Below are 19,668 nucleotides of genomic sequence, written 5' to 3'. Positions count from 1 at the left end.
TCAAATGAATAAATAAAATCTTAAAAAAAAAAAAAAGCGACTCTTGAGTGGAAAGGAAAGATCGTAACTAAGAGTAAGAAAAATAGGAAGCACAAAAGCAGTAAAAATAAGTACATTTGTAAACAATCAGTCAAGGAACTCACAAAATAAAAGGATATAAAGTATGACACCATATACCTGAAACATAGGTGTGGGGAGGTATAGAGAAGCAAAGAGTGAGTTCAAACGCAAGTGACCATCAACTTAATATAGACTACTATATGTAGATGTTATATGCAAGCCTAATGGTAACCACAAATCGAAAACCGGTAATAGATACTTAAAAAACAAAGAAGAATCCAAGAATATCACTAAAGAAAGCCAACTTACCATGAGAGAAGAGGGCAAGGGAAGAATGGAACAGAGAACTACAAAAACAACCATAAAACAAGTAAGAAAATAGCAATAAATACATACCTATCACTAATTACTTTGAATGTAAATGGATTAAACACTCCATTTAAAAGACATAGGATGACAGAATGGATTTAAAAAAAAAAAGACCCTTGGGGTGCCTGGGTGGCGCAGTCAGTTAAGCATTTGACTCTTGGTTTTGGCTCAGGTCATGATCTCAGGGTCATGAGATTGAGCCTCATGTCAGGCTCTGCACTAGGCATGGAACCTACTTAAAATTCTCTCTCTCCCTCTCTCTCTGCCCCTCTCACTTGTGCTCTCTTTCTCTCAAATAAGTGAATAAATATATATATATAAAAAAAACCCAAACAACAAGACCCATATGCTGCCTATAAAACTCATTTCAAACTAAAAGACACCTGCAGATTGAAAGTGGGGATAGAGAAACATTTATCATGTAAATGGATGTCAAAAGAAAGCCTGGGGAGCAATACTTATTTCAGACAAAGTAGACTTTGAAAAAAAGACTACATTAAGAGACAAAGAAGTACACCATATAATAATAAAAAGACAATCCAACAAAAAGATGTAATAATTGTAAATATTTATGCACCCAACATGGGAGCACCCAAATATATAAAACAGTTAATAACAAATATAAAGGAACTAATTGATAGTAATACAATAATAGCAGGGGACTTTAACACCCCATGATGGACAGATCATCTAAACAGAAAATAAACAAGGAAATCGTGGCTTTGAATGACACATTGGACCAGTTGGGTTTAACAGATATATTCTGAATATTCCATCCTAAAACAGCAGAATACACATTTTTTCAAGTGCCCATGGAATATTCTCCAGAATAGATCACATATTACACCACAAAACAAGTATCAATAAGTTCAAAAAGATTGTAGTCACACTATGCATCTTTTCTGACCAAAATGTTATGAAACTAGAAGTTAATCAAAGAAAAAAGTATGGAAAGAGCACAAATACATGGAAGTTAATAATATGCTATTAAATAATGAATGGGTCAATGAAGACATCAAAGAAGAAATTTAAAAAATACATAGAGACAAATGGAAATGAAAACACAAAGGTCCAAAATATTTGGGATGCAGCAAAAGTGGTTCTAAGAAGGACGTATACAGCAATACAGGCTTACCGTGAGAAGCAAGAAAAATCTCAAATAAACAACCTAACTAACACCTAAAGGGGCTGGAAAACAGGCAAACAAACAACAAACAAACTAAACCCCAAACCAGTATAAGGAAGGAAATAATAAAGATTAGAGCAGAAATAAATGGTATGGAACCTAAAAAAACAACAGAACAGATCAATAAAACCAGGAGCTGGTTCTTTGAAAAGATCAACAAAATTGATAAACTTTTAGACAAACTCATCAAAAAGAGAGAGGATTCAAATAAATAAAATCAGATATGAAAGAGGAGAAATAACAACCAACACCACTGAAATATTATTTAAATTCCCAAAAACATATAACCTATCAAAACTGAATCAGGAAGAAATAGAAAATTTGAACAGAACCAGTTACTAGCAATGAAATTAAATCAGTAATCAAAAAATTCCCAGCAAACAAAAGTCCAAGACCAGATGGCTTCACAGGTGAATTCTATCAAAAATTTCAAGAAAGAATTAATACCTATTATTAATACCTATTCTTCCCAAATTATTCCAAAAAATATAAGAGAAAGGAAAACTTTCAAATTTATTCTGTGGGGCCACCATTACCCTGATACCAAAACCAGACAAAGACTCCACGGAAAAAGAGAACTACAGACCAATATGTTTGATGAACATAGACGCAAAAATCTTCAACCAAATATTAGCAAACAGAACCCAACAATACAGTAAAACAATCATTTACTGCAATCAAGTGGGCTTTATTCCTGGGATGCAAAGGTGGTTCAATATTTGCAAATCAATCACTGTGATATGTTATATCAACAAGAGAAAGATAAAAACCATATGATCATTTCAATAGATGCAGAAAAAGCATTTGACAAAGTACAACATCCATTCATGATAAAAAAAAAAAAACCCCTCTGCAAAGTAGGTACAGAGGGAACATATCTCAACATAATAAAGGCCATATATGAAAAACCCACAGTGAACATCATACTCAATGGGGGAAAATTGAAAGTTTTTCCTCTAAGATTGGGAACAACACAAGGATCTCCACTCTCGCCACTTTTATTCAACATAGTACTAGACATCTTAGCCACAGCAATCAGACAAGAAAAGGGAATAAAGGGCATCAAATTAGTAAGGAAGAAGTAAAACTTTCACTATTTGCTGATAACATGCTACTATATATAGAAAAACCCCAAAGACTCCACCAAAAAACTCCTAGAACGGATAAATGAATTCAGTAAATTTGCAGGAAACAAAAATCAATGTACAGAAATCCATTGCATTTCTATACACTAGTAACGAAGGAGCAGAAAGAGAAATTAAGAAAACAATCCCATTTACAAGTGCACCAAAAATAATAAAATACCTAGGAATAAACCTAAACAAGGAGGTGAAAGTTGTACTCTGAAAACTATAAGACACTGATGAAAGAAATTGAAGAGGACACAAACAAATAGAAAAACATTCCAGGCAAATGGATTGTAAGAACAAATATTGTTAAAATGTCATACTTCCCAAAACAATCTACAGATTGAATGCAATCCCTATCAAAATATCAACAGCATTTTTCATAGAGCCAGAACAAATAATCCTAAAATGTGTATGGAATCGCAAAAGACCCAGAATAGTCAAAGCAATCTTGAAAAAGAAAAACAAAGCTGGAAGTATCACAATTCCAGATTTCAAGTTACAAAGCTGTAGGAATAAAAACAGTACGGTGCTGGCACAAAAATAGACACAGGAACAGAATAGAGAGCCCAGAAATAAACCCATGGTGTTATGGTCAATTAATCTTTGACAAAGGAGTCAAGAATATACAATGGGGAAAAAGGCAGTCTCTTCAACAAATGGTGCTGGGAAAACCAGACAGGTACATGCAAAAGAATGAAACTGGACCACTTTCTTACATCAGGCACAGAAATAAACTCAAAATGGATTAAGAACCTAAATATGAGACCTCAAACCATAAAAATTCTAGAAGAGGGAACAGACAGTAATTTCTGTGACATAAGCCATAACATCTTTCTAGATATGTCTTCTGAGGCAAGGGAAACAAAAGCAAAAATAAAGTATTGGGACTACACCAAAATAAAATGTTTCTGCACAGCAAAGGAAACAACAAATAAAACTAAAAGCCTACTGAACTGGAAAAGATATTTGCAAATGACAGATCTGATAAAGGGTTAGTATCCAAAATATATAAATAAGTTATACAACTAAACACCAAAAAACCCAAATAATCCAATTTGAAAATAGGCAGAAGACATGAACAGACATTTCTCCAAAGAAGACATCCAGATGGCCAACAGACACATTAAAAGATGCTCAACGTCACTCATTCTCAGGGAAATACAAATCAAAACCACAATGAGATATCACCTCACCCCTGTCAAAATGGCTAAAATCAAAATCGCAAACAGAATAAGTATTGGTGAGGATGTGGAGAAAAAGGAACCCTCACACACTGTTGGTAGGAATGCAAATTGGTACAGCCACCGTAGAAGATGGTATGGAGCTTCCTCAAGAAATTAAAAATAGAAATACCGTATGATCCAGTAATTGCACTACTGGGTATTTTCCCTAAGAATACAAAAACACTAATTCGAAGGGATATATGCACCCCTACATTTATTACAGCATTATTTACAATAGTCAAGATATGGAAGCAGTCCAAGTGTCCATCAATAGATGAATGGATAAAGAAGATATCTATCTATCTACCTACCTACACACACACACACACACACACGAATATTATTCAGCAATAAAAAAGAATGAAATCTTGCCATTTGCAACAACATGGATGGATCTAGAGAGTATAACGTTAAGCGAAGTAAGGCAGTCAGAGAAAGACAAATACAATTTGATTTCACTCGTATGTGGAATTTAAAAAACAAAACAAACAAAGGGGAAAAAAGAGATAAACCAAGAAACAGACTCTTAACTGAGAGAGAACAAACTGATGGTTACCAGAGGGGTGATGGGTGGGGGGATGGGGGAAATAGGTGAGGGGATTAAGAGTAGACTTATCTTGATGAGCACTAAGTAATACATGGACTTGTTGAATCATTATAGTATACACCTGAAATAAATATAACACTGTGGGTTAATTACACTGGAATTAAAATTTAAAAAGAAATCCAATCTGAATAGACAGCTATAAATGCATCCTTTACATGAGACGTAAGAATTTTTTTTATCATAGGTTATACTTGTTTCAAAATAAAAATCAATCATGAGGCACAAGAAGCACAGAGCAACTTAATTTTGATGTTTAAAAAGAAAGATTAAAAATGTTATGTGCATTTGCTTTAAAGGAAGGAGCCATGAATGAAACAAATTTAAAAATACTCTCCAGACTGTATCTCAATTCCACATCATGGTCAATTGAGAAAAAGAGGCTAAAGACAAGGGAGAAAGAGAATAAAGAAGTAGTATCTGTCGATGTAGTTATTAAGCTACATAAAAATGTTTCCTTTATATTCAAAACTTATCAGCTGGACGAACTGTAATTCCCTTAAGATTAAGGTTAATTTATTTCATTGGCTGATGTTAAAGTGCACCTTTTAAAACTCGTTGATTTTCAACAGAGGATACAGTGGATATGAATGTGGCGAAGACTACAGCAAACACCACAGCGACATACACACGTTCACACATCTCAAAAGGCCAGAGGAAGCTTGCCATTGCACTTCTGGTGGTAAGTGTGCATCAGAGAGATGAAGGAAGCAAAGAATGCAAACACCATGTGAAGACAACATTAATCTAGGAATGAAGGTGAATGTCAGCAAATCAAAGCTTTGCTGTGTGGTGGGTGGCCTAGAGATAATGTATTCATTCTTTAAATGCTATTTGTCTGAAGTTTGAACATGGTCATGAACTTGAGGTTGGGAGCAGTTCCCAAGAGAGCCCCAGGGCCTCTCCTTGCATTCCATCAGCTCTTCTAGGAGTTCCAGAAAAATCAGAGGGTGGGCCCCATTGGCCAGAGCAGGACTAGTCAGAGGTCATTCACCACCAGGGACATTCTGGAACCCAGACTCCATGTTCAGGTGGCACCTGAAGGAGGTAGAAATCCTCCCAGGGAAATTTTGAGGGGAACCAAGACCTGTACTGTTCCCAAACATCTCCCTGTCTCTGTTACTACCGATCTTAGAGACCCTTTCAAAATCAGCAAGCTGTCTGAAATTACTGTCATTTAGACTCGCTCCTTTGTTTAAATTTTTTATACTTTTAATCAATTTATTTTTAAATTTAAATTTTAGGTAGTTAACATATAGTGCAATGTTCGTTTCTGGAGTAGAATTCAGTGATTTATCACTTACATACAACACCCAGCGCTCATCATAACAAGTGCCCTCCTTATTACCCACCACCCAGCTAGCCCATCCCCCACCCCACCTTCCTCCATCAACCCTCAGTTTGTTCTCTACTGTTAAGAGTCTCCTTGGGGCGCTGGGGTGGCTCAGTTGGTTAAGTGTCTGCCTTCAGCTCAGGTAATGATCCCAGGGTCATGGGACTGAGTCCCACATTGGGCTCCCTGCTCAGTGGGGAATCTGCTTCTCCCTCTCCCTCTGCCCCTCCTCTCCACTTGTGCCCTCTCTATCTCTCTCTCAAATAAATAAATAAAATCTTTAAAAAAAGAGTTTCTTATGGCTTGTTTCCCTCTCTCCTTTTTCTCTTTTCCCTCTTCCCATATGTTCATCTGTTTTCTTTCTTAAATTCCATATATGAGTGAGATCAAGATGGTAGCTGTCTTTCTCTGACTGGCTTATTTCACTTAGCAAAATACACTCTAGCTCCATCCATGTTTTGCATATGGCAAGATTTCATCTTTTTGATGGCTGAGTAACATTCCATTACACACACACACACACACACACACACACACACACACACACACCATATCTTCTTTATCCATTCATCAGTTGATGGACATTTGAGTTCTCTCCACAGTTTGGCTATTGTTGATAATGCTGTTATAGACATTGGGGTGCATGTATCCCTTCAAATCTGTATTTTTGTATCCTTTGGGTAAATACCTAGTAGTGCATGAGAAGATGTTCAACATCACTCAGCATCAGGGAAATACAAATCAAAACCACGATGAGATACCACCTCACACCTGTCAGAATGGCTAAAATTAACAACACAGGAAACAACACATGTTGGCGAGGATGTGGAGAAAGGGTAACCCTCTTACAGTGTTGGTGGGAATGCAAGCTGGTGCAGCCACTCTGGAAAACAGTGTGGAGCTTCCTCAAAAGGTTAAGAATAGAGCTACCCTATGATCTAGCAAATAGACTCACTCCTTTGGGTTAAAGAATCATTTCTCCAGAGAGCTGTTAATTAAATGAGTTTCTATTTTAAACAAGGAGGAGTAAACGTATTAGTATCTGTTCATAGAAGTAAAATTTCTCATTCAGATAGCAGACCAAGAGAGACAGACGATGAGCTCTGAGGGGAAAGGAGGAAGCAGGACCCGTCACACTGAGTGGGAAAGGGCGCTGGTAAGGCTGAGAGTTCGGGGTACTTACTGTCTGGGGGGCAGGATGTGTGTGGTGCTGTGAGGTGGCCCCTAGGAAACTGAAAGTCAGGAAAGAGTTATGGGGTGGCTGAGAAAAGGTGACGTCAAGAAGAAGAGGAAAAGTGGTAATCAATGTGATTGGGGGTGAGGCCACAATGAAAACCAGCTCCCCTACTCCAGTGTGGCCCAGGGTGGCCCTGCTGGCCTGGAAGACTCACGTAACACTGGGACGGCCAGTTCACAGATGCCTGACCTACTATCAGCCTGGGTCCCAGCAAGGAACAGATGGCACAGTCACACTGGGGTAGCCGGAAGAAAGCTAGTGATTTATAAAGCTGAGTCCTGGGCGTAGGGACACTACAAGAACAATGTTGAACTGGGAACTAGCGGCGGCGGGGCTCCCCTGCCAGCCCAGCCTGAAGGCACAGGGTGGCGGGGGAAGGTTGTGACTCCCAGGACACAGAGCTAGAACACTGCTGCCAGACAGAGCAGGGGACACCGGCTCCCCAACGTCCCTCTCCTCCCACCCTCTGATTCTTACCAGTACGTACATTGGCCAAACCCAACTGGAGGTCAGAGGGAAGCAAGTCCACTAGGCCCTACCTTTCAGGCTTCGGGACACAGAGCAAGCTGAAGAAGGGTCTGGGTGAATCTGGAGGTGCAAACCCAAGACACTGCATACGATGCCCCCAGTGGGCAAAGTGGAGCGAACTTGGATATTTCAGGCTGGCGGCTGATCTCACTTCCCAAATTTGTGCAATAAAAGCTGGAAATGGCACATCCTGCTTTTGGGAAAACAATAAGGCTCCCTTGAAAACATTTTTATTCCGAAAATCAAAATGTTTCTGGTGTGTCTCTTTCTCTCTCTCATTTGAGGTCTTCTTGATCCCCAGAGATGCATAGTCCTGCTGAGTACAGAGAAATCGCTGCTTCTACCCGGGAAGGGAAGGGCTCCCTGAATGATGCCGGCCAGTGGGCACTAGTGTCTATTTTTAGACCACTTCCTTGCCAGTGAGTGTATTGATTTTGCAACGATAATGAAAGGTAAGAGGCTGGGTGGCGGCTTCCATTGTCAGTTCTCTTATCTTTGGAAAAAAACCCAACTTACACACTCATGGCAGTCCTCTTCTGCTCTGAATTATCTCCACTTTCCATGGAAGCAGTTGGTTTGAATTCTCTGACTAAAAACGCTTTCCTTCTTGGAACTTGCCAATTCTAATTCCCAGTGAAGTGCCTCTTTCCTTATTGTGGCTGCCTTCCGTTTTATGCATGCAATGGTTTCCCTAATTTGTTTTTAATTTTAAAACATATTTATTTGAGAGAGAGAGCGAGTGAGCGCATGTACAAGTGTGTGTGAGTGGGGGGAAAGGCAGAGGCAAAGAACACCAAGCAGACCCTCCACTGAGCACAGAGCCTGACTTGGGGCTCGATCTCACACCCCGAAACCACGACCCGAGCAGAAATCAAGAGTTGGACTCTTAACCAACTGAGCCACCCAGGTGCCCCCCCCGCCCCCAGCCCCCAGTATGTTTTTACATTCACCACGGTACCTTGGACTTTTTAAAAGAATAAAGCAAGCATACAGAAAGAATAGATAAGCAGTGTAAAGGGAAATGTATTCATGAGCTGCTCTCATGCCAGCAGGGGAAATGGTGTGCCCTTGGCATGCATATACCGAATGAATCCGTCCGTACACTGTCCCTGCAGTCCACATCCACCCGACCACTGTTCAGCAACAGCCTGAGCAGAGCCAGGTTGCCTCTCCTTGCTGCCCAGAATGCGGCGTTGGCAAGTGGAGTTTCCTTCTGCAGAAGCAAAATGAGACAGGATCTTAAACTTGACATCAGTTAATGTGACCGCTTCTATGCAAATACATACTATTCAAAAAGCAGAATTTCCAGATGTGTCGTAGCATGGAAAGACTGCTCCTCCAGCAACAGACGATCGTAATATACTTGGTTATGGAACACATTCTATTTTATACCAGATACCGGAGTGCTATTACGAAGAGCAGTGTTGTTGATAATACAGCACTATTAATACCCTATTTCCCACCAATGTTCTCACTTTCCTGCCTCTTGTGTCTTTGTTCACAGTTTCCTTTTTGCTTGAAAGGAGTTCTCCCCCATCCTTCAAGGCCAAGGCTCTGCTTAAATGCTACTTCCTCCCTGAAACGTTCCCAAATCCCTTTTCACCTCTAAGCAGAGAGAAATCTCTCCCAATTCTGACCTACCCAACCCACACCTTTTCTATGCCCTCAACTTTCTACCCAATTCCAGCTTTCTGGGTCAAGGCCTCAGCTTCCCTCCACCTAATCTTTTTTGCTTCAGCTGGAACTTATCAGAAGATTCAGTTAAGAATGAAGAACTCTGGGCAGAAAACACTGTTACGTGTCCTCACATGGATCCTTCTTTCCACCGCTGCATTATTTTAAAGCTGCAAAGTTAATGTTGGAACCATGCTATGGAAGGAATAGAGCTGGCCAACAGTTCTTCAAAAATCAGAGTGGGAGAGCTGACTGCAGTACAGTCGCCTTGCCTAAAACACATCAATTTGGATCTATAGAGAACTGTCCATGGCGGGAGGGTGAGGTTGGAGGAGGGGCTCTGGAACCAGACAGCTCTGGGTTTCAGCCCCAGCCCTGAGCAAATGACTTGGCCTTGGTGAGTCTTACACGACCTGCCTTGAAATTTTTGGTAAGGATTAAACGATGTAGGGTAATTGGCAAAAACAATACCCAACATGGCATAAATGCTTACAGATGCTTGCTTTTCCCCCTCTGTGCACTTTTCTGTACAAAGTTAGAATCAGTAGGCAAAATTAAATTGAGAATTGGTACTATAAAAAATTTTGCTGGTCTCAGGAAATTTTCTAGCATGCAAATTGTTTAATAAAAGTACTTTTCTGGGTGGACTTAAAACTTCTATCTGACCCCAAAGCCCTTTTATGCAATATATCTTTTAAATATACTGATCAGGTATTAAATTCATTATCTTACTTACCTATGCTAAGTCAAAAAGAAAACACAATAATGTCACCCACAACAAGGAGCCATCTAAAGATTAAAAAGAACTAAAAAAAAAAAATGTTTAGGTAATGTCCACACCCCGTGTGGGGCTCAAACTCACAACCCCGAGATGGAGAGTCTCATGTTCTTCTGAGTGAGACAGCCAGGCGCCCATCCACGGAGCCATCTAAAGTGAAAGCACAGTGAGAGCACGGGGAAGGGGGCATCTGTTGGTATGAGGATTTCTTTTCGGCAGCCCTTCAGCTCACCCACGATTTAGAGCTCTCGTGCGTTCCTGGAGGAGAGTGTGGCCAAGTGGGGAGTGCTAAGCAGGTTGCAAACATACTTTGAATAGTTTCCTGGCTCAGGTAGGAGGAATAACAAAAATCCCCTCAAATTCCAGATGAACAATTTGCTTTCCCCAAAGGTGTAAATGTTATGGTTCCACGAATTTTCAGGCCAAAATGCAATGGTGACGTTCACACCCAGGGTCGGCGGCTTTTCTACCAGGCTGGGTCCACCATTGCTGCTGTTGGTGACTGGCTGGAGTGATGGCTAGGCAGGTCCGACTTGTAGCATCGATCATGAAACAATGCCCTTTCATTAGGGAGATTGCACAAGGCCAACATGAAGTCTGGAGGGTGAATTAGGAAGAGAACTTAATATGCACCAGGGAACAGCTCTGGTGGCTTTTCCTGAAACATGAAGACTTGAGAGTAATAAATTGTAAATCATTTTTAGTGATTTTATTGTTTCTCTTTAAGCCCAAATTATTTTCAAAAACCATCTGGAAACCACAAACTTCTATTGTCATAATAAACTCTCCTGCCTTGAGGATGGCCTCGGGGCTTTCTCTCCTGTCAGGGCCAGATTTCCTGGTTTCCCAAAAGGTTTCAGAAACTGAGCTTTGTGAAAAGCCGGACAGATTTCACTCTCCCTCAAGTGCCTGTTTTACTGGGAGGTGGAGGCAAGAGAGTCGATTTGGGGTAGAAAGAGCTGAAGAGCTGAGTTCAAGTCCTAAGCCTGCTACTTGCCAGCTCTGTGACCCTGGGAAGGTTATTTAACTTGTCTCTGTCCCAGTAAAATGGGAACAATAATGCCAGGAGTAGCACTTCTGCCATGCGTTGTTAGAGAATTAAAGGAGAGAATACATGTCAACTCCATTTGATGGTGAACACTCAAGAAATTCTAGCTATAAATGCACAGTCCTCACAGCTCTTTGAAATTCGTTTGCTTGGTCATACTGGCCTGTATTAGGGACGGTGGTCCTGGCCAGGGTCTGGGACAAGAGGTACGAGTCAACCTTGATCTCAGCTCTAATGGCTTTACGGCCCAGTAGGAAAGCAAATCATGCCACTAGACATCCGAAGTTAATTACAGGTGCTAGAACAGGAATGCGGATTACTTGTGAGAGCACAGAATGGCCGGCCTAGACGAGGGGGGTAGCCAGGAAAGGCTTCAGAGAAGGAATTCTCGAGAAGAGTCTCAAAAGATGAGCAGGGAACTTAGTGAGAAGCATCCCAGGCAGACAGGGCAGTGAAGCAAAGACATGGAGGCTCGCCACAGCATTCTGGGAACTGTCATTAGCTCAGAAGGGCTGGAGAGAAGGATAGGAGTAGGGAGAGGGCAGGGGACACTGTGGGGCTGAAAGCAGGCAGGGCCAGATCCCAAAGGATCTGCTGGGCCATGCCATGGGGTTTGTCTGGGCACAGGGGAGCCAAGGCGGGGTTTTAAGGTGGGGAGATACTATCGGTTTTGTGTTTTAGAAAGGTCCCTGACAGCCTCAGGGAAAATGGAGTGATGCCTGGAGCCAGTCTGAGGTTGGTGTCTACAAGGGTTAGGGGACTATTGCATAGACAAGGCAAGAGAAGATGGGGGCCCAAGCTCAAGCTAACAGTTTTGGTCTGCGACCATATAGGCAGGAGAAGGTGGGGGCAAGGAGTCTGGACTGACTCCCGGGTTTCTGGTTTGAGTGCCTGGATGAGGAGGTGCCCTTCCTGAAAGTGGGAAATACCGTAAGAGGGGCAGGCTTTGGGAAAAAATGATGAGTCCAGCTGCGAACGCGCTTTGTGCCCGAGGGGCTTCCAGGAGGAAACGACTACCATAACTGTGGCTAAGCTCTCCGATCATGCTGCGGCGGATGCAGTTGGTGGAGGGCAGGTATCTTGCCCTAATACTAAGAGCTTGTTCTGTAGCACTTGGGATATGCTCCACACATACGACCTCACTGAATCCCCATCAGAGCTCGGTGAGGTGGGCACTGTTGCACAGGTGAGGTAAGGGAGAAAGCACAGGCAGGCTTCGGACCCAGGCAGTCTGGTGCTCGGGGCTGCCCTTTCAGCCATCCCACTCTTCTGCCTCTGGTGGACTTCTGTGGACAGCGAGGAATAAGGCAGCATTGACCCTGCTGGCCTCCTTCCTATCCTCATTCCAAGCTGGTCTTCTGCCAAGACGGAAAGGCCCTTGACCTTCCTTCTCTTTGGGGTCGATACACACCCTGTTGCCCGGATAACTTCCAAACCTCCTCTGATGATACGCACACCATCGTAAGTGCTGGAAAGTGAACAGGGGCGAGCACTTTAGCCTTTGAAGGTGATGATGCACGTGGAAGTGCTTTACTATTTAACCTCTTTCTTGATTTTTCTGATCTCTATAGTGAGGCCAGTGAGTCTCCCTCAGGCAGGCCTGTTGGTCATGATATTATGAGGAACGGCAGCACCAACCAATGCTGAGATCTTGCTCTGTCTGTATCCGGTGTGGAAGCACTTTCACTGCCCTGAGGCAGGGATTCCCAGATCAGCCTCACGACATAGGTGTTTTTATTATACCCATTCTTTTTTTTTTTTTTTTAAGATTTTATTTTTTTATTTGAGAGAGAAAGAGAGAGAGAGAGATCAAGAGCACAAGCAGGGGAAGCGTTAGAGGGAGAGGGAGAAGCAGACTCCCCACTGAGCAGGGAGCCCTACTTGGGACTCCATCCCAGGACCCTGAGATCATGACCTGAGCCAAAGGCAGACGCTTAACCAACTGAGCCACCCAGGCGCCCCTATTATTCCCATTCTTAAGATGAGGTAACTGAGGCACAGAAATGGATCACTCAAGGTCATAGAGTTAGGAACCAGCATTCAAACCCAACTCTGAGTCCAGAGTCTGAGGTCTTATATCTTATGCCCTGGGAGAAAAATTGAGTGTAAACTTCCACATATGCCATATTTTCTTCTTTTTCTCCCCTTTACTGCCAGGATTTTGGCTCACACACTGCTCATTATTACACTACCAGCAATTAGTTACAGGAAGGAAGGGGAGAGGAAACACAGAAGGGAAATTGTTACTTGTACAGAACTGGAATTCTGATTAAAAGCTAAAAGGGGGTAGAGATTTAAATCATTAGTTTAAAAAAAGGTTTAGAATACTGTGGGCTTCGATTGTGTATTTATTAATTCAATCAAGAGAACATTAGTAATGAATTTCTTTGATGTTAGAGGCCACATTAAATAAGGATAGAATGCAGGACTGAGAAGCCATGTGCAGAAGGACACTTTTGAGATGTCATTGGCTATTCTTTTCTAAGGTTTTTAAATTTATTTGAGAGAGTGAGAGAGTGCGAGCAGGGGTAGGAGCAGAGGGACAGGGACAAGCAGACTCTGTGCTGAGTGTGGAGCCTGACTTGGGGCTTGATCTCAGGACCCTGAGACCATGACCTGAGCCAAAACTAAGAGTCGGATGCTTAACCACCTGAGCCACCCAGGTGCCCTGTCACTGGCTATTCTAATCCATTGTCCCCTTCATGCTAAGTACTTGAAATTTTCAGAATGTTTGATAAACATTAGAGAAACCTAAACCCTATGTTGTCAGTACTGTTACACTTCTGGAGGTGATTGGAAACTGAAGGGGAAAAGTAAGTGATTTGCCCCAAGCATTCTACCTTCGAGGTAGGATCATTTAATGCCACCATTTCCAAACCGGGAACTCAAGACCATGTGGAAAGTCTGTTTAAGACAGATACGTCAAGAACAGGCAAATCTATAGAGACAGAAAGTAGAGTAGCAGTCTAGACGTCTAAAGCTGGGAAGTTTGGGGGTGGGGGAGAGAGTGATGCTAATGGGTATGTGATTTATTTGGGGCGATGATTAAAATATCCTAAAATTGATTGTGCTGATGGTTGCACAACTCTGAATATTCCAAAAACCACCGAAATGAACACTTTCCATGGGTGAATTATTGGTATGTGATCTGTATTTCAATAAAGCCGTTTAAAAACATATGTGGCTTTGTAAATTTATTTTCCTGCAGTTCAAATAATTTTAGCTGACCGGTGAGTTGAAGCCGATTATGAGATAATTTACGTACTTTCAGAACAAGGATGGAAAATACAAGTTCCTCTACTTTTAGCCCAGCCATGAGCGGCTTCTATCACCAAGATGAAACATGGTATGGAGACACTCTGTCCTCCTGGGTAAAACATGCTCAAGAAAGATGCAGGCATTGTTCTTTCTCTAGCAATGTTTCCTCCACTCCGGTGACCTCCTACACGGCGTTAAGAGTCTCCTTCCTCATTGCGTTAGGCTTTTGGCGACCTCAGGCCTGAAGAATAAGTCCTGAGTAGCTGACACGGCGGTTATATGGTCACAAGTCAGTGTACTGAAATCCGTGACCTTTATTCCACGAAAAGGCTCAGACCCGCACCCTCAAAAAGAGTTTGCTTTTACTTTAAAAATAATTCTAACAAACATGTGTCTGTTTTCCCAACCAGAACAAATGAGGACTTGCCAATTTTGAAAGAGGAAGTTTACTGGAGGCAGACCAGTGATTGCTGATAGCTTAATGGAGCGAGGAGAAGTAGCTGCAAAGGGGTCCGTGTGGCTCAGAAGCAAACCGCCCTACATGTGGTGCCTCTAAGTCATCGGTAAGAGGCTAACTTGTGACTTACGATGCTCTGTTTATTCTCCCACAGACGCAGCCAACAACGCCAGGGCTTTTTAAACAAAGGCTGTGGGGACCCAGGGACGAGGGCCTATGAGACTTGCAGAGGCCTATGGAAGTAAACAGTTAATCTATGGCTTTAAAATCAAAGTGAATGAATTAAATAGGGAGAAAATGTACCATCTTTGGCAACTCTATTCACTGCTAAATTTGGTATTCATAAAATATTGATGGCACATGAAAATAATTTGTAGGTCTGAGTTTCTCACTGCATAAGAATTACTATATATGAAAGTTGCAGGAAAATCACAAATATAAATTGTTATTCATGAATAAATTGTTTTAATAGCAATATAATAAAAACCCTTCCAAAAATGTACAATAAAAAGTCTATTATCTTGGGCTGTGAGTACATTTTAATATGTTTGATGGTATGCTAGCTAGGGCTAGGGCAGTCTCAATCAACTGGCCTGCGACTCTGCTCCCCTTGCCCTCAGGCCTTCCCTGTGTGCCGTTTGGAAGTCTACTTCATGGAAAATCAACTCCCCGTCCTTAACCTGGCACAGAGTACTTCCTCTCTCCCTGCGGTAAGCTCCCCAGCGCCTCCCATCTGGTGGGGCTGGGCCTTCTCCCACACCAGCCCTGGAGTGGAAAATGCAGTTAGGCTCTCCTCACTTGCCTTCGAGACGCTGTCCTTCCGGGCAGGTATACAAATCTCTGCTCCTTCATGACACCATGGTATGGACTGAAAATTTGTGTCCCCCCCCCCCACCACCACCAAACTCACATGTTGAAGCCCTAATTCCCAGAGTGATAGTATTTGGAGGTGAGGCCTTTGGGAGGTAATTAGGTTAGATGAGATCCAGAGGGTACAGTCCCCATGATGGGATCAGTGTTCTTATAAGAAAAGGAAGAGACACCAGAGATTCCTCTCTCCATATGAAGATCCAGTGAGAATGTGGCTGTTTACAAGCCAGGAAGAGAATCTGCTGGCACCTTGATCTTGGACTTCCCAGCCTCCAGAACCGTGAGAAATTAAAGGCCTGCTGTCTAAGCCACCCAGTCTATGGTATTTTGTTATGGCAGCTCAAGCTAATACATACCTTTTGTTTATCAATGATACACAAATGATGGACATTTGGGTTGTTTCCACTTTTTGGCTATTATGAATAACAAAAATGAACATCTGTGTACAAGTTTTTGTGTAAACAGGCATTTTTATTTCTTTTGGGTATATACGTAGGAATGGAATTGCTGGGTCACATAGTAACTCTATGCTTAACTTTTTGAAGAACAACCAGACTGTTTCCTAATATGACTGCATTATTTTACATTCCAGCCAGCGAGGTACGAAGACTTGAATTTCTCCACATCCTTGCCAACGCACCTGACACTGTCAGCCTTGTTGATTATAGTCATCCTAGTGGGTGTGAAATGGTGTCTCATTATGGCTTTGATTTGCATTTCCCTGATGACTAATGGTGTTCAGCATCTTTTCAGGTGCTTATTGGCCATCTGTATATCTTCTTGGGAGAAACGTCTATTCATCTCCTTTGCCCATTTTTAAACTGGGTTGTGTTTTCATTGTTGAGATATTTGTCCTCATTTAAAGATGGTCAAATCTGTACCATTTTAAAGCAAACAAACCCTTGGCCAGCTCCAAATCCCCACTGTGGCCACTGTTTCTTGCAGAACTTTTTGAAACAGTTCTGGATACTGGTGGTTCCCACCCACTGTCTTTTGAAGCTATTGAAGTCTGGCTCCTGAAGCCAGCACTTCACTGAAACTGCTCTGAGCAAGGTCACCAGCGGCCGTTTGTTACTAAATACAATGGACACTTTTCAATTCCCAGCTTGGTTTCTCTATAGTATTTATCACTGAGTTCCTCCCCATCTTTATCAAAGGATTAGAGATCCTTGGCTTAAATATCAGCACACGCTTCTGACTGTTCTCATACATGGCTGGCTGCTCTTCAGTTTTCTCAATGGGCTTCTCTTATTCTGCTCATTCTCAAGGCTTGATCTTCTTCAAGATTTTGTCTTCAGTCCTCTGTTTTCCACTTTTACATGGTCTCACTGGGCAATCACATTCATTCTCATGGGTTTAATTTGCACTTAACACTGCTCACTCCTACATCAGCTCATCTCTATCTCCTGCCTAGACTATACTCCCGGGGTTCCCAGGTTGTAGATCTGTCTAATCAACATCTCTACCTGGACTTCCATCCATTCTTAAACTTTACATGTCCTAAACCAAACATTTTATCTTTATCTCTCTAGGCTTCCCTAACTCAGGAAATAATATCAATTACAGAATTCTATAGATTAAAATTGTTTTAAGTCACTCATATTTGTTTACTTCCTTCCATTCTAGACACCTGTTCCCTAGTCCCCACCACTTAACAAGATGACCTCAGCTCAGCTCCCTTCTCCAAACTGCGGCCAGAGGTCTTTCTAACATGCAAATCTCAACATATCATCCCTCTGTTTACATGAGCTACTGGAGGAGATGGGAGCCAGCCACATTAGGGTTTCATTGTTAACATTATTCATTTACTGCTGCAAGACTGTGATAAGTTACTTAACTTCTCCATGTTTTAGTCCTCTTGCTTTAAAAAAAAAAAAAGAGAGACACGCACGAAAGCACCATTTCATGGATCTTCCTGAGGATTCAGAAGATGCGCCCAGATGCCCTTGGCTCAGAGTCAGGCACATTTTAAGTGCTCAATACATTTTAATTATTTTTACTAAGACCTTTCAATAGCGGCAAATCAAGTACCGTCATTTTCATCCTGAAATGTTAGGATTAAATGGTATGACTTTAAACTCTTTTAAGTCAAGACTCCTTTGGACACTGAAGCCTGGTAATGAGCTGCAGCTCCACTCTGCTGGGCACTCAGCTTTAGCGTCCAAAAAGTGCTCTGGAGAGGAGGCGACAGTCGCGCCGCTGGTATTCGGAAATGAGGACGCAGAGTCGGGAATCGGTGCCGCAGCCCGCATCTCTCCCGGGGCGCGGCCGCAGGAAAGCGCTGACCGCGGGCTTCCCCGCCCCGCCCCCGCCCGTTACCCCGGCGACAGTCCCCGCCGCCCCTTCGCTCCGCGACCGGGCTCCCCTGCCCTGCGGCCGTAAGTACCTAAAGCCTTTCAAGCAAAGCCCACACAACCGAACCACAAACCACAGGAGCCACTCCAGCCCGGTCGCTTCCCCTTGTCCCCCTCTAGCACCCAGGGCGGCCCTCACTCCACCCTGCCGGCCACGCGGCGCCGGCGACCCCGGGAGCGCCCCAGGGGCTTGCCCGCCGCCGCAGGTCTGCCTCCCAGCCCGGCACTCCCTCCCGGAGCCCATGGCGCTCACCTTGAAGGACATCCTGCACATGTCCGCGGCCACCCCAGCGCGACCGGCGCGCTTCCGGCCCGGGACGCCCGCCCCAGCCAGCCTTCCCCTCCCCGCCGCGTTCCGCAGTGGGGCGGCCTCCCGCGCCGCGCGCTCCCGCCGTCGCCGCCTCAGACGGGGCCACGCGGGGAGGGCGGGGCGGAGGCGGGGCCGCGGGGGGCTCTGGGGAGGGGGCGGGCTGCGCGGGGCGCAAGCTCCCACCCACGCCCGTCCGCCCCGCACCCAACCTGCACAAGCTCTACTCCTCCGCTGGTGCCGTGTGCGGTCTGCGCCCGCAAGCAGGCACACCGCGCTGCTCCCACATGCACATCCGCGGTCTCACACACACCGGTGTACACGCCGCACTGCGCACATTCTCACGTTCGACACACAAGCGGTCCACACTCCCGTGCACGCACCCTCACTCTGCCTACACACATTGCATGCACATCCGCATTCCTGTGACACATACACACACTCCAGACTACGCACGCACAGATTGACACATCAGACTCCCACACTCACATCCGCGTATACACACTACACACCCACCCCCATCCCACACCTCACACATCTTTCAAAAGCGCGTGGTCTGCATCCGAGGACTCCCAACCTTCATTACAGCGCAGGCATTGATGATGCGGATGAAACAGGAGAAAAAAATCCAGCCATCGCTTCCAAATAGTTATTTTCATTATTATTTCTGTCGTTTTAGGTTTCCTTTCTCTAACTTTTCTTTTCTAATAATGTATTTTTTGTTTTGTTATGTTTTATTTTCCTCCTGGGAAAACAAGCCTTTTGATTGAACGAGTGAAACGGGGGTATTTTCCTTTTTGAAGGTGAAGGGCAAAGTGGGGACTGTTACTCATGGCCCCCTCCTTTTGATTACACCGGTCGCCTCCTCCCTTGGGCCTTTTGCTGCACAGCTGGAGTAGCTCGGGAGCTGTTCCCTCCCTCCTGCAGGCTGCCTTGCTGCTTGCCCAGGGTTGGTTTGGAGGAAGTGAAAGTGGGAGAATCACATTTTTTAAGTTAAAAAAATATATTGTTTTTTAAGTATAAAGGCAATAATAGCCTTTTTAGAAAACGCAAATGCTAAAGTAAAAGTAGACGTCTCACACGCTCCCGCTGTAGGAACCTACTCATTTCCCCCCCACCTCTGTGCCACCTTCTCTCTTCTCAGTTGAATTGCTAATGAATATTTAATTCAAAAGTAGAAAAAACAAGAAATAAAAGTTCAGGATGAAATAAAAATGTTTATCTGTTATATATAAATCATATTACTTTGTGC

General features: G+C 43.3%; 1 protein-coding gene across 7 annotated transcripts in view; it reads right to left on the bottom strand.

Moving 5' to 3' along the window:
• The window catches only part of ANKRD29 (ankyrin repeat domain 29), a 54,714-nt gene extending 36,203 nt beyond the window's left edge, over positions 1–18,511 (bottom strand). The window contains exons 1-2 of one of the 7 annotated variants that reach the window (XM_045781853.2): positions 18,363–18,511; positions 8,754–8,883 (exon numbers count right to left, since the gene is read on the bottom strand). In XM_045781853.2, the coding sequence (XP_045637809.1) occupies positions 8,754–8,883; positions 18,363–18,383 (151 nt within the window). In that variant the 5' untranslated portion in view covers positions 18,384–18,511. Of the gene's footprint in view, positions 1–8,753; positions 18,321–18,362 lie in introns of those variants that run through there. The other 6 variants (XM_045781857.2, XM_045781855.2, XM_045781856.2 and 3 more) reach the window with 6 other exon arrangements.
• Positions 18,512–19,668: the final 1,157 nt, after the last annotated feature.

The sequence above is a fragment of the Ursus americanus genome, chromosome 19 (assembly GCF_024610735.1).
Source record: "Ursus americanus isolate L20-20 chromosome 19, mUrsAme1.1.p, whole genome shotgun sequence".
Lineage (NCBI taxonomy): Eukaryota > Metazoa > Chordata > Mammalia > Carnivora > Ursidae > Ursus > Ursus americanus.
This window is presented reverse-complemented; position numbering and strand designations above follow the sequence as displayed.